Source organism: Hirundo rustica, chromosome Z (genome assembly GCF_015227805.2).
Source record: "Hirundo rustica isolate bHirRus1 chromosome Z, bHirRus1.pri.v3, whole genome shotgun sequence".
Taxonomy (NCBI): domain Eukaryota; kingdom Metazoa; phylum Chordata; class Aves; order Passeriformes; family Hirundinidae; genus Hirundo; species Hirundo rustica.
The window spans coordinates 54,776,625-54,791,211 of NC_053488.1; the positions used below are offsets into that span (position 1 = coordinate 54,776,625).

Genomic DNA, 14,587 nt, shown 5'->3' on the forward strand with positions numbered 1-14,587 from the left:
GTGTGCATGTTTTAAAACATCAGTCCCAAGGAACAGGCTAAATCAACACTCATCCTTCCTTTGTGTGCTGCAGGGTTACCATTATCACCTCTCCATGTGACACTTATGTGACAGTACATGCTGGGATGCTCTCACACTTTCTTCCCTTTCTGCAGCCCATGAAAACCCCTCTGCAGCTGGGGCCGAGGATGCTGCCTCCTCCATCTCTAGCCCATGCCTCCCTGCAAAAGGCCCTCCCCCCAAAACTGATCAAACTCCTCTCTTGGTGTATTTTTATATGGTTTCATGTTTCTGAACAGCTAAAGGGGGAGGATGGTGTGGCCCATGCAGCCCTCACCCTCCTCCCCAGAGACAGTGGCTCCTGTGGAGCTTGGCGCAAGGACACAAAGTGTGCAAGAAGGAGAGAAGAGAGCACATTTATTTTTTATTCACTGCAAGCAGAGCAGTATCAGTGGTGAGGATCCCCTCTGCTCTTCAGCCTCCCACAGGAGCGCAAATGTGAGCTGGGCCCAGAGCACAGTAAAGAAAAATTCTTTAGAAAATGATAAGCATTACAGTAAAAATGTTTGTAGTTTGTTTCTCATAAACAGTTAAAAAAATATATCTGCTCATCCAATATTTGGGCACCCTAGAGACTCCATCTCACCTTCAGAGAGATGGAGAGTGGCAGGTCTGGTGTGTGCGTGCGCGAACTTCCCTGGCCTCTGCATCTTTCCTGGCTGCGGAATGAAGCACAGACACCCAAACCACACCATGTAAACTCTCGCCTTACCCCTAAACACACAGGGTCCAGGGGGCCTGGGGAGGGGAATCAGGCTGGCCACAGGCAGCAGCATCCTCCGCTGGGAGAGAGTGTGGAGACCGGAGGCCAGAGGAGGCTGGATGCAGTCCTCTCCCCTCAGCAACAGGTTCCCCTCCAGGAAGAAAATCTGCCAGGCACAGATACTACACTTCCCTCTGCATAGGCATGGCCTGACATCTTCCCCACCTGCCCCCTGGGGGTTTGCTGCAAGCAAGGGCAGAGCTCAAATGCAGTGAGATGACAGGAAGATGGGGAAGTGAAGACCTGCTGCCAGTATGAGCAGGTAGGGATGCAAGTGCTCTGTGGGTGCTGAGAGCCTCCCACCTGCAGGATTTAGGCCCAAATCCAGCTGGGTTTCCCTTTCTGCCACACTATGAGCACTTCTGCTTTTGCTCCGTGGCATCCCTGCTTTGGCATTGTCTCATTTTAATGCTCCCCACCAACATTTCTGGCCCCGGCTGTAGGATTGGACATGCCACATGAGGATCGGGAGGGATTGGGTCAAAACTCATGTTTGAGTGGTGCCTCCTCCTTGCTGGTGGGCATGGCCATTAAAGAAAGAACCACTTTAATTTAGTATTATCAACACCAAAGGACCTTAATTAGAGTGCTTTCTCACTAGACATGCTACGAAGCACGTATTTTCCCTTAGTTATAGTGAAGAAAACTTGCCTAATGCAACCATTACGGCTACAGCCACATACCCTCTACGCACGGTGTGAAATCCCCACACAGAGTGCGCTACTGGCCAGCCCCTGTCTGAGAGACTGGGAAAGTGGAGAGGAACCCATGAGTTTAGGGAAAAGGGAATAACCATGGGATGGCGAGTCATTACAAACCCAGCATATGTAAAAGGAAGCATTTTTGAGTCTAAAAATAAACAGAAAACTATGCACTGTGTGTGTCTCTCTCTCTTTTTTTTTTTTTTGTGGTCATATTTCACAGTGTGATCCAGCCTGTTAATGAATAGGCATTTTTTTAAAGTAGAGCTTTCCAAAGGAAGAGAAGATCTACAGATAATGCCATTGATCTAGCAAGAGAAAGTCTCTTCAGCAATGGAGCATTTCTAGAATTATGGGCCAAACTTCTTGGACATTCATGCCAGCAGAAAAATTAGAGAGTAAGAAGTCAATTCCACTTGGTTCCAGAGAAAGAGAAGGCTACTAGGTGTAAAATCATAGGCTGCTTAGCACATCTGAATTAGGGCCATCTTTTAAAAAAGAGTAATTTGTATTTTGTTCTGTCTCAAAATAGAAGGAAGCTGCAAAAAATCCTGCAGGCGATAGGACTGCAATGAAGCTGTTAAATTCTGGCATCAGCTTGGTGCAGGGCTATGTCAGGGCAATTAGAGCTGCACCATGCTGCACTGTGCAGTACCATTGTCAGCCTTAATCTGCACACTGATGGGCAGCACAAAATCCAAGTTACAGCCCACAGGAAGCACAACCAGTGAACCCATATTGCTTTGACAGTTGCACTCATCTAGAAATAATGCAAAACGCTATTTAGATGTATACATCACGACCCTGTGCTCTAGGAAGAAAACAATCTAATGAGGGGCTGGGAGACTCCTTGCAGAAAACAAGCAGTAAAGACATTGGTGGTGGTGGCGGCTTTTTCCCTCCCTCCTTTTAGAATTCTTCGTATTTTATCCTGTTGGAGCGCCGTGTTGGGGTTGGTTTCACCAAGCTGTTCTTCGCCTTTACAGCCTCACTGAAGAACTTGAAAATAGATGGAAAACTCTTCCAAGAAGTTAGTTCGTGGCGTTCTGTACCTGCAAAACACAAAGGTGACAGTTTAACTAGGGGTCATTCTGTGACTTGCTGGCTGTTCACAGGATAAAAGCTCTGTGAAATGCAAAAATGCAAAACCTGGGGAAGACACCCAGCTGCTTGCAGCTGGTCTGGAGGGAGCCTGGGTAGGGTCAGGGCTGTCTTGCTGCTGACCTCTGGGACAGCTGACAAGAATAACTGCACACACATGCAGACAGACACATGCACAAACATACATATATGCACAGGCACAGCCACATCACAATCAGAGATCCTCAAGAGGTCTCATATCTGGGAAAATAAGATCCCAAAGCACTCTGTTAATAAAAGCTTTGTTGAAGCAGCTCACCTATCTGGCCTACCTTGGGAAGAAGAAAATATCTACTTTCCAAGCATACTTTATATTATTTATTTTTCATTTTATACTCCTTTTAGTCTGGCATATGCACTTTCAAGTGAAAGAGAACACTTGATCTGAACTACATCTCATGCATTACAAAGGCATCCTTCGTGCACCTGCGCCCACAGATAATATTGAGACAGTAAAGTAGACCTTTCCTGTTTATATCTTCCCTCTGCACACAAATGTACCTCTGTATTTTTTTTTTTTTTTTTGGTATATGTTCCTGTTGTTTTGCAAGTGCCTTCCTCAACATGTAGTCCATTTGCTTTACTTAAACAACCACACCCCCCACCTCCTTCCCCCCACCATCAACCCCCAAAACAAAACCAAGACAACGGAGATAGGGAGCCACGGGGTGCGCAGGAATTGGGACCTCTTCCTGGGTAACCCAATTATGCAGAGATGCTGCCTGGTAGTCTTTGGATCCTGGGCCTCTGTTTGATACTTTAACATTGTTAATGATAATTCTTTAGTCTGTAATAGTAGGTCATTGCTATGGTTACTCTACAATGGCGCAACACTTCACTTTCTCCTTCAGATATTCGTTGAGACCTGGCAACTACATTTGTTGCCTAGCAACAGTTCTGTGACAGTATCACAATCTGGGGGTAACAACAATGAGGGACACAGTGGCCGTAGCCTGCCAGGTGGAGAGAGATAGAGCCCAGGGTGGATGATGGTCCCTGCAGGACATAGGCTGGCCATCAGTCCTTGGGGACATGGAATAGCTGCTCTGGCATGGCATTTCTGGCACACCCACCTTCACACCCGTCAGGACCCTTTATGTATCCATCCATGGAGTGTCCTTGATGGGTGCACACACACCATCCCCTCCAGAAAGTCTTTGATGGAGGCACTACCTGGCACATTGCATGTCCCTGCTCCCCCAAAGGCAGCCATCACACAAGCAAAATAATCCTCCAGAACACCCTCTCTGGAAAGACACTACTTCCCACACAAAGAGATGTTTTTGTACAAAGAGCATCCACGTCACGTGCACACACAGATTTTCCTCCCCCTCTCTGCATTCACTGTATGGAGACAATTCACGACATCTTCCAGAAATTTCCCACTTACTCCTTTTATACAAATGCTTTCCACATTCAAATTTACCCATCATTGTAGAAATTCTCTTTGCTGAGAGGCAGTCCATGCTATCAAGTGCTGGACTTGGCATTGCTGGGTTGAGTTGGATTTTGTGATCTCAAGGAATAAAAGCTTCTATGATTCTATCCTGCAGGCTTTCAATACAGATCACCTATCCCATTCCCTGTAAGACACCTCATAGCAATACTCACCCAGACTTGTTCCGCACACAGGAAACACAGAAGTGGCACAACACAGCAGGAGCATAAAGCTCCCCTTCTAGCAAAATCCGCAGCTTAACAGACATGTCCCTGAGGTTATGGCTTGGCTTGGTATACTGTGACTGCCTACTGCCACCATGCACACAAAAGTCATCTACCAAAACTGATTTTATGGAGGGATAGGCTGTCCTAACACACTGTAAGGACACTCCGGCACAGGGGTTTCACCTACTTCTCATATGCCTGTGTCACAGCTTTGAGCCCTGAAGGTAAAACATCTTTCCATGTGGCTTTCTGGACCCGACGCAGACATCTCCCACACAAACCCACCTTCCCCACTTCCACCTGCCTGCATTCTCTGTCCTGATTGTAATAGTCTTCATTAATATCCCCTGGATTAAGATGAAAATATAGGCTGTGAATACTATGTTGTTTTTACGCCCCTTTATTCTTTTTTCCTCAACAACTTTCTTCCTCTATGAAAGGGTCATCCAGAAACAAAAAATGACAAAACAAACAAATGACAAAAGAAAATAAATTAAGTTTCTGAAGCCTCCTTGTGTCTTTCTTCATCCTGCCTTCTCCCATGCACTTCCCTCATGTCCTCAAGAGAGATCATGCTCACATTCACTAGTGTTACTGAAAATGATTAACCTACAGCTTTCCTGTGGCAACTCCTCTCAACCCACTCTTCTCAAAAAACAATTCAAGCTTTGAGTCTAGAGGGACTCAATGATTCAGCAGTCTAAAGCAATTTCAACACTCTCTATTTTCCCTTTCCTAGTAACCATCTTAACTGGCAGATGAACAATTTCCCTGGTGATAAAATCACTACAATGGATATTTAGTTTCCAAGATTATGATGATTCTTTGCTTGATTAATACCGCAATAAGAAAAGCTTGCTAAGTATCTACCTTGGCCCTTTACAGTCATTTTTAAAGGTCAAATTTTGCCCTTATGTATTCATATTCAACTATTACTAAAGGGAGAGCCCTAAAAATTTAACATTGCACACACTGTGCATTTATGATTTATACCAAAGGCTTGGAAAATGAAACTGAAGCAAGTGAAATTATGTCCTAAGGGTGACAACAGATTTTGGTCATAAGATTTTTGCCAGAGGAAAAATACCATTGACTGCAATCTCAATTGTGCATTTAGTAGTACACAGATCTAAATTAAATGCATGACCAGCCACCTAGTTTTTGATGAAAGTATTATTTTTAAGAGACAGATGATAAGAAGCAGTTGTTCTAAAGCCAAGGTCCTCTGAGACATATATTCTTAGTGCTCACTAATTTCAACAGCCATGATGATAAACCACTATTCAATAGACTGTACTAATTGATGGTCTGTTGCACAGCATGCAGTGATTTCAGATATTAATTCTTTGAGAAATCTTAGGAGCATGCTGCATGGAAAAGATATAAAAAACCTGTTAAGTGTGGGAAACAGCTAGAATACTCTAAAATATGCAAAAGCTACAACTGCAGAACAAAAAAGTATAAATCTCTCCCAGTCCCAGCTCCACAGAGTTAAATGACAGAAATGTCAACTAGCAAACCAGCCTCCCACTTGCCAGCATGGAGAGATTGTAGAGAGAAATGAACATATATTTTAACATGTGCGTAACATCATTGGAAAGGAGCTCCAAATAGATGGTGGAACCAGTAATATTCTGAGGTGAAACGAGTAATGACAGTAAAACAGTGAACAAGTTCCAGAATCAATTTACCAAGCACCACAAAATTATATATAATAAGAAAAAATGAAGACTTGCCAGTACAGCTGTTGATACAAAAAATCAGGTAAGGGAATACTTTAAAAAATTTAATATGCAAATCATCAGTTCTGGATGACATGCATATGTGGGTCTTCAGGGAATCAGTTAATGAACTTGCTGGACTACTGGCAATTATTTCTGAGAATTCATGTACAATCAGGTAGGCACCAGAGGACTGGGGTGGGGATGAGAAGAAAAAAAAAATTAATTTGAGAAAAGGAGGATTAATTGAAACTAACTACCACGCAAAAAATTCATGTTTGAATATCAGTAAAGAAAGACATCAGCATTACAAAAAATCACAAGCACCTTTAGGATAACAGCAGACAGGCTCAAAATTGACAAGAACAGATAAAACACAAACTTCAATGAATAACAAAAATCAGCAAGTGAGAGACTTCTCCACTGCTGTGTTTTCCACATAAGTCAGCCTGGCAACCTTGGGGCAGTGGAAACCAATGTAATCACTTAAAATGGATTATGACCTTGACTGCTCTAATGGGCGGTGGTCACTCCTACCTCTCACTTGCAAAGCAGTTGCTTGCCAGTCAAGGGGCAGCCAAACACTTGAGATCTACAGTAACACAGCTTCCTAATGTGTGCTGCCATGCCTGTGCTGGCCCTAGCTGTCAGCAGCATGTCCACCAGCAGCTGCAGTACACATCACATCTTTATAAGGTCCAGATTCAGCATTTCATTTCATTTCATTTAATTTAATTTAATTTCATTTCATTTCATTTCATTTCATTTCATTTCGTTTCATTTTGTCTCGTCTCGTCTCGTCTCATGCCATGCCATGCCATGCCATGCCATGCCATGCCATGCCATGCCATGCCATGCCGTGCCGTGCCGTCTCACAGATGCAGGGTTACACCTCTCCCTTTGTACATTATCTCAGACTCTAGAAAATAGGTGCTGCCACACTTTCGGTGAAGTGGTTAAAGCATTCGAGAAGAAAAATAATAAGTAATATGGGGTTGAAAATATACCAATGAAGTTCCAGAGTCTTTTAAACGTGGTTATAAGTCATCTGAAAGAATATTGAGGGTATAGATATTGAATATAGGAATAGCAAAAACATAAGAAGGAACAACAACAAAAAAGAAAAATGAAAGGGTAGCCTAAATGGGTAGGAAAAATAGGGAAGAGGAAAAGCAAAGACTGAAAGTGGGAATGACGCCTGCAGGGGTGGTCATGCAATAGGGGCATGTGAATGATCCTGATGGCCATTTGCACACATGCATGCAAAGGCACTTTCACTGTCTTCCCTTTCCACTTCCACTCAGGAAAAGCAGCTCTTCTCCTAGCAAGGCTGACAAACTCTGCCTGAAAGCAGAGTGTCTGGAGAGAGGAGTTCTGCAATCACCGTAATTCACTCTTGCAGAGCGATTACTGGCTGTGCAGGACAAAGGTGCCCTCCTACAGTGCCTGCCCACTGTGTCAGACAAAAGCCTCCACCCCGCGGTGCTCAGAAGATGCACAGCACAATGGTGGCCCCCCGCCGCGTTTACAAGATGTGTGGGACAAAGGTTTCCTATGCTGCACAGGAGCTGCGAGAGATCTTCATACATGCCTCAGCACTGAAATATTTCTGCAGAGAAAAGTTTCCAGGCTGAAAAGCTTCTCCACAGATACTAGCCACAGGGCTGACCTTGGGTCTGCTTCTCTAAGTGACAGCTCACCTCTAAATAGTGCGGGCTTCAAAATGAATTAAGGGTGTTCCACGCCTTGGGGTTTAGTCACCATTGGGATGGAGAATTCTGCTGCTCTTCAGCAAAGTCTTGCTCAGTACAGAGTTTGCTCCCTGCGATCATGTTCTACACTGTCATGCTGCAGAACACAAATGTGAGCAGCTTAGCCATCTTGTCTGTAGACAATGGCAGACGTTGCTTTTACATTTATGATTCAAGCTACACATCTGTCTTATCAGAACTTGATTTAGATCAGTACAGAGGTTGAAATATAGACTTTTGTGAGCATTTGCAGGAACAGAAACACTTTAAACATTATTAAACATGAAAAGCAATACAATTAATTTCTCCTTTACACATAAACTAACAGATAAACCAACTCCATCTAACTGGGCAGGCAAGTGTGACAGACGTTTCAGAAAGGATTTTTTTCTCCTGGAAGTTTTGAATCAATGGAAATTTCTTTCTTTCTCACATTATCCACACACACACTGAAGAACTTCTTTAATTCTTAAGTGTCCAGTTCTGCAGTTCTGTAACTCTGTAGCAACATAACAATACTGTCCAAATATGCACTTAGGCGTGAATAAGAGATGTTTCCTGCCTGTCCTGCATCCATCTTTCTGTATGTTAACAAGTTACTTCTCTATCACAAAGCTATTCCTGAACAGAAATTTAACTTTTTTTTTTACTCTTGAGTGCATCAGATAATATCAAATATGACAGAACAACTTTTAATTCATAAGGTTTCTCCACTTACAATTCCTTTATCCCATTGATCTGCATGAGAAGAAATTATTGTGTCTTTTGTGACTGTTTTGGTCTATTGACATAAGCATCTGGGTCTCAAACTCCAAAACAGAAGAAGCACTCAGAGCATCCCCAGGAAAGGTAACGAAACAGGAGATTAAAAAAATACATCTTGCCTAAAATCACTCAATAGTTCTAAGAAAATGAGAGCTTCAGGAAAAACTGTGAGTCCACAAGCTCAAGAACTTTGAGATCCAATTACCCTAGGAGTTTTTGCATATGCACTTCTAGATGTCACAATGGCAAAGATAGGTTAAAAACTTAGATAAAATTAAGAGATAAGATAAACACCAATTAATGAAATGAAAGCAGTAATTTCTGAGCAGGCATTAAAAAAACCCCCAACCCAAACCAATCCCCAAATTCTGATGTGTTTAGTTCGGCTAAGAGGTAATTGTTCGTGGAGTCACGGACATGACAATAACCTGAAACTAACTGTATAGGGAAATTAATTCTTTGAAGAAGCCAAAAGGGAAGAAACAGAACAATTTGAAGAAACAAAATACAGCTTATTAAGTGGGCTTAGACACACAATAAACTGGTTAAGACTCAATATTCATGTAAGAAAAATCGTGGCAATGTTGGAAACTAGATTACATATACTAAAGACATTTTTTACTTAGTTATGACCTACTCTGACACAAAGCAGTTTTTATTTCTGTTGGACACTTATTATCTATAGTAAATTTTAGTGGGATGATGAAAACAGAGCAACAAGCACCCTACCAACCCAGAAAAAAGATCACCTCTGAATTCCCATACCTGCAATTGTTTTTTCTTCCACTTCTTGTTTACAATGCACTAACTTCCCACAAGAAGCAAGTGATTTAGCAAATTCCTATTGCCCTCTAAGCAAGAAGATGCAAAGATTCACACAAAAGCTCATTGCAAGCAAGGTCTGCAAAGTAGGAAAGAGATAGGAGTCTAACATAGCCAATTATCTTCCATTACTCTTCATTTAATATTGAGGGCAGTGCCATGAGTACAGGTCATTTGTTTGCTCCTCTATGTGTGAACTGGCCAAATCAGTGAAACTTATGAGGTCGTTCTCTCCCAAGCACAAGCTACCAAAGTTTTCTGAGTCACCAGAGTAAAGCAATTTTCTTTTGAGTATATATTTAAAAAGGTAAAAATGGTGCCTGATCAACAGTCTCAGACACAGCAATTTCCAATGCAACAAATTTTTGCAGGAGAGCAAGCCATTTCCCTGAAGAAGGGATCCAGTAAAGACGTATGCAATATCATGCAACCATAGATTTTAAAATTCATGTTAAAATGATGTACAATGCAGAGAAGTAGGTAAGGTTTGAAATTATATTTATATTGATATATGTGTTCACATCTCTATTGCTACCTTTATCCCTACCTCTATACAATCTTCACAAAGCCATCTCTATTTATATAGTATCTGTATCAACAACACTGCCTGTCTATCTATCTATCTATCTATCTATCTATCTATCTATCTATCTATCTATCTATCTATCTATCTATCTATCCCTCCTTCTAAGTATTCATATCTGTAACTCCATCCTTACCTGTTTGTAAAGACAAGTATAAAAATTCCCCACCTTACAAATGTGAGGTGGGACACTCAGGTTACATCTTGCAACAATATTTTTGGGCTAAGAACATATCTATGGAAGGTGCAGGATCCCACCAATGGAAATTAAGAATAGGTTAGACAGCCATCTCTTAAGGATATTACGGGTCTAGCTGATCTCATTCTGGGCAACATGAACAAATTAAGTAACTTCATGAGTTTCTTTCTATCCATCTCTGTCTTTTCTGTGACTTCACTGGCTCTATTTAAACACCTAAAACTGATTGCATTAGCAAGGTACTTCACAGTAGCAGAAGAATTTGAATAATAATACATCAATGAGATAATTTTGTAAATACACATGCATTTTTTCTATCATGAATTAGGAAAAAATCTATATAAAATTGTAAGCAAGAGCACAAATAAAGTATATAGCATTTGAAAACAATTATTTTCTCAACTAGGAGAAAGGAAAATTGGCTTTTAAATAAAGGAAGTTTTGTCAGCTCAAAACTCAACACTTCACCAGAGGACTTATAACCACAAGACTTCTTGGGTGAGACCATTGAAAACCAAGTGTTCAAGCCTCACAGCTTCCACAGGTTATAAACCTGAAAAATACTAATTTACCTGACAGAACTTAACATGCTGCAGCATGATGCAAGCCATCAGTTATGCCCCCTTCTCTGCACTGTTTGCAAAGACGTGTCTAACAGTTTTGTAAGGCAGAAGTCATTACTGTGGTTTTGCAAACCGAGTGGCTCAGCCAAGACAAGGAATGGACCTGAGCTCTGCTGATCCTCCAGCAGGAGCTCTGTTCATGCAGCAATGCCACCAATGTTAACAAATATACGGGTTTTAAAATCCTTAAACTCATTTAAAACATTTCGCAGCAATTTCTGCAAGTTACTTTAATCTGAAATACTCAAGGGATGATTTTTAAATCTGAGTTTATTCCAAAATCCCATGGATTTTTACTGCCTATAGGGCAGAGACCTGAAGAGTACACACTCTGCTGTCTTGTGAGAATACTACTAATGCAAGAAATTCATCAGTGATACCAGGAAAAGAGAAACAACCAGCTGCCTAGAAAATAGCTCCTCTTTGTAATGATATTTTATGATTATTTGTTTCTAAATAGTAATTATACCATCAAACATGTGGATGTACCAGCAGCACAAGCATGAACAGTTTTGGCACTTTCCAAAAACACAGTAGCCAATGCAACACCATGGAAATGGCAATGCCAGCACCAAAGAGCAGTGAGGAAAGGCAGCAGTGCTTAAAAAGAACATGTTACATGAAAGTAGAGATACCCCTTCCACTAAAGATGTAAAAAGGTTTTTAATCACTAGCAGGATACGCACATTCTGCTGGCCAATTTGTGCAATTTTGAACTCAAGAACAAGTTGCACTAAAGCAATTTTGAAATAAAGCAGCAGCAGAATTTTTTCTTCTTTCACACCAGAAGCAGAGGTTGAAGACTCCTTTGGATGCTGACATAGGCAGCCGTGGAAGTAAAGAAGGTCTCATGAGGGACAGGAATGAGCCTGTGTCTAGTCTAAAGAGCAAGCTGCAATGAGAACATGCATGGGGCATGAAACACATCAAACACTCAATGTGTTTTTATGATTTTAGTGAGAATCTGAATTCATACTTTGCAAACCTTTAATGAATACATTAACTCTCCCCTCCCACAGTGGAAAACATTTATAATCTTCTACACAAGAAATACTTCAAAAGCATTTTTTCCTCCTGATTTTTTTTTACTTGGATTACAGTGTCCTGTTGTATCTGTGTAGACTAGAGACTACAGTCCACACAAGTCCAGAGTATTTTCATAGGTACAATGGTATTCACTAACCCATCTGCTTCATCTTGGGACTACTGACTCTGGCTGGCTGCAACCCAACCCAACACAACCAGCTCAACCTAACCTAACCTAACCTAACCTAACCTAACCTAACCTAACCTAACCTAACCTAACCTAACCTAACCTAACCTAACCTAACCTAACCTGAATCAGTACAATTCAACTCCTCCAATGTGCCATTGGCATAATTCATCTTCTCCCTGGTCCTGGAGCAGTCACAGAAAAGGCACTTCCCTTCATTTGTCTTCAGAGGATAATCCTGTGACAGGTAAGATGAAAAAATCTCAAGAATATAATTGCCACCTCTACAGTGCCAGGTTTGGTCCTGTGAGAAATGTAGCCCCTTCTGATGGCTGCTCCTGCAGGATGGTGGAAATGGGGTTAGCAAATGGTTGAGGCTGTTGACCTGCTTTCCTGCTTTTGCTGGACACCAACTTCAGGAGCCATCACCTGCCACAAAGGATTCACCTCCTTAAGAGGTGAATCAAGAGAGATGAAATTGAAGAGCCTAAATCCAAGTTATCCTGAAAATCCCAGTTAAGCCACCCACCACACCCTGAGGTGTCTAAGCTCCACAAACACCTTAAATCCGGACCTTAAAGTTTGCACCTTATACGGTATCACTTCTGCACATGCTCAGAAACACATCCGTGGAAGTGAAAATACTTGAGTCTCAAGCAGATACAGTGTTTCCGTAATGCTGAGTAGGTGTCCAAGCCACAGCGGCAGGAATGCCCTCTTACCTCCTTCCTAAAGATTCATTTCACATTAATCTCTTCCTACTCCTTGCCTGTTTTTCATCCACCTGGAACACCTGTTTCTCCAGAACACCTGCTTCTCCAGGAAATCCAATTGTGAATTTCTCTTCTACAACTTGCTCACCTGGCAGCTCTTGAACTCATGCTCAGTGCCTGGCCTTGATTTTGTTCTATCTCGTCCACACGTTGATCCCACCTGTCCTGTTCTCATGGCCCACCATGGCTGACCAGAGTCAGCTTTTTCTGACTTTGCTTCAGGCATTTCAGGAAGACCTCCTCTACCTCATTGCTAGTGTGCCCACCCAATTTTTCCTCACAAACAGGTTTGTCTTTCAGCTGGTGGCATCAAACACATCTTGCTTCTCCATGCTTTTGTCTTTTTTAATAGCAAAATAAAGTCCCAGGTCTGACTGGTAAGTGAGACAAAAATTTGCCGAGTATTTTAAAAGGGTGAACACAGGATGCACCTACCACCCAGATGTAGTGGTGAGGGCAGAAAAAGAAGACACATCTGTAAAAATGCAGTTGCCCTACTCTGTGGGATCAGAGAACTGAAATATTTATCTCCTAGATGAGAATGATGGTTTCATGGGAAATTCAGGGCTTTCTCTTAATGACTTAATGGAAAGGAAACATATCGGAGTTTGTAAAATGCCATGGGAGATGAAGCTGGGCCAACAGAACACAAAAAACAAGTGATAAACAGAGTTAAAAAATCATGTTTGGGGAGTAAATAACAAATGCCCTTAAGTTTGATAAAATTTTAGTTATGTCAAGTAAGTATAAAAAAACTTCTGAAGAAAATAAATAAAAAATTTGCAGATTTGAGGTGTGAATAACCCTTGTGCGCTTCAGTAATAATTTATGACTAACCATACCATATCAATTTTCTCATTTGCATTACACCAACGGCTGTCTACATACGTACACATATTACATCCTCCCAATCCTGTGAATCTAGGACTTACATGACCCACTTCCAGGCGGTCTGCATAACTGTACTAATGAGAAAAATGGTGAGAAGACAATGCTGTTTCATCAGTCAATTTATACCAATATAGTGAGGGTTAACTTTCTTTTATTAGCATGACCTTGGCTAGGTGTTGTTAACGAACATTCTTGAAGGAGGCAGGTGACTGAACCCAGATGGTTTGATTTTATGGACAATGATCACTGTTGTGGGGCAAGTACACCTGTGCTGCAATCATAAAATTAATAACCTCTACAACAACAGTTTTACATATGGTCATGTCAGAAGAGTGCCACTTGTGTAACTCACAGCCTTTGGAGACACTATTTATAATTTATACCAAATTTGAAGTGCAAAGGTTTTTCTCTCCCACAAGTCATGGTAATCAATACAGGTCTGCACCTATTACAGCCTGATGAAGTGAGGTGTGTGGCATAGATCAGCTGCACTGGGCAAACAACATAGCTCATAAATATGGCTTTGCAAAAGAGATCTCCAGTGGCCTTTTCCCACACCTACACTGAGAGCAAATAAAGAAGGACAGAATTTTTTGTAGGGGTACCATCCCTGCTTAGTGTTGCAAACAAAATTAATTGCATATTTGCCTCAGACCTACCCAGAAACTTGGGGGATTTTCACAAGTCACATGGCTTTTAGGCTTCTGCACTCTAATTCATAACACACCAAGACTTAATGCGGGATACTATGAAGCCCCTATATCACAGAAACTGGCAATTTAAGACTAAACACTAATTCACAAAAGCTTTACAGATGTGAATTACACTAAATTTATCTAAGTTTAATAATATCACACTTTCTGTGACTTAACCTCAGAGATGTTACTAGAGGGACTGTTTGAGATCAATGATCATAA

The 14,587-nt window shown here is 41.5% G+C and overlaps 1 protein-coding gene across 2 annotated transcripts in view; it reads right to left on the reverse strand.

Moving 5' to 3' along the window:
• Positions 1–402: 402 nt before the first annotated feature.
• The window catches only part of FAM172A (family with sequence similarity 172 member A), a 278,356-nt gene continuing 264,171 nt past the window's right edge, over positions 403–14,587 (reverse strand). For both annotated transcript variants that reach the window (XM_040090728.1, XM_040090727.1), the window contains one exon: positions 403–2,576. In XM_040090728.1, coding sequence (XP_039946662.1) covers positions 2,434–2,576 — 143 coding nt within the window. In that variant the 3' untranslated portion in view covers positions 403–2,433. The remainder of the gene's footprint in view (positions 2,577–14,587) is intronic.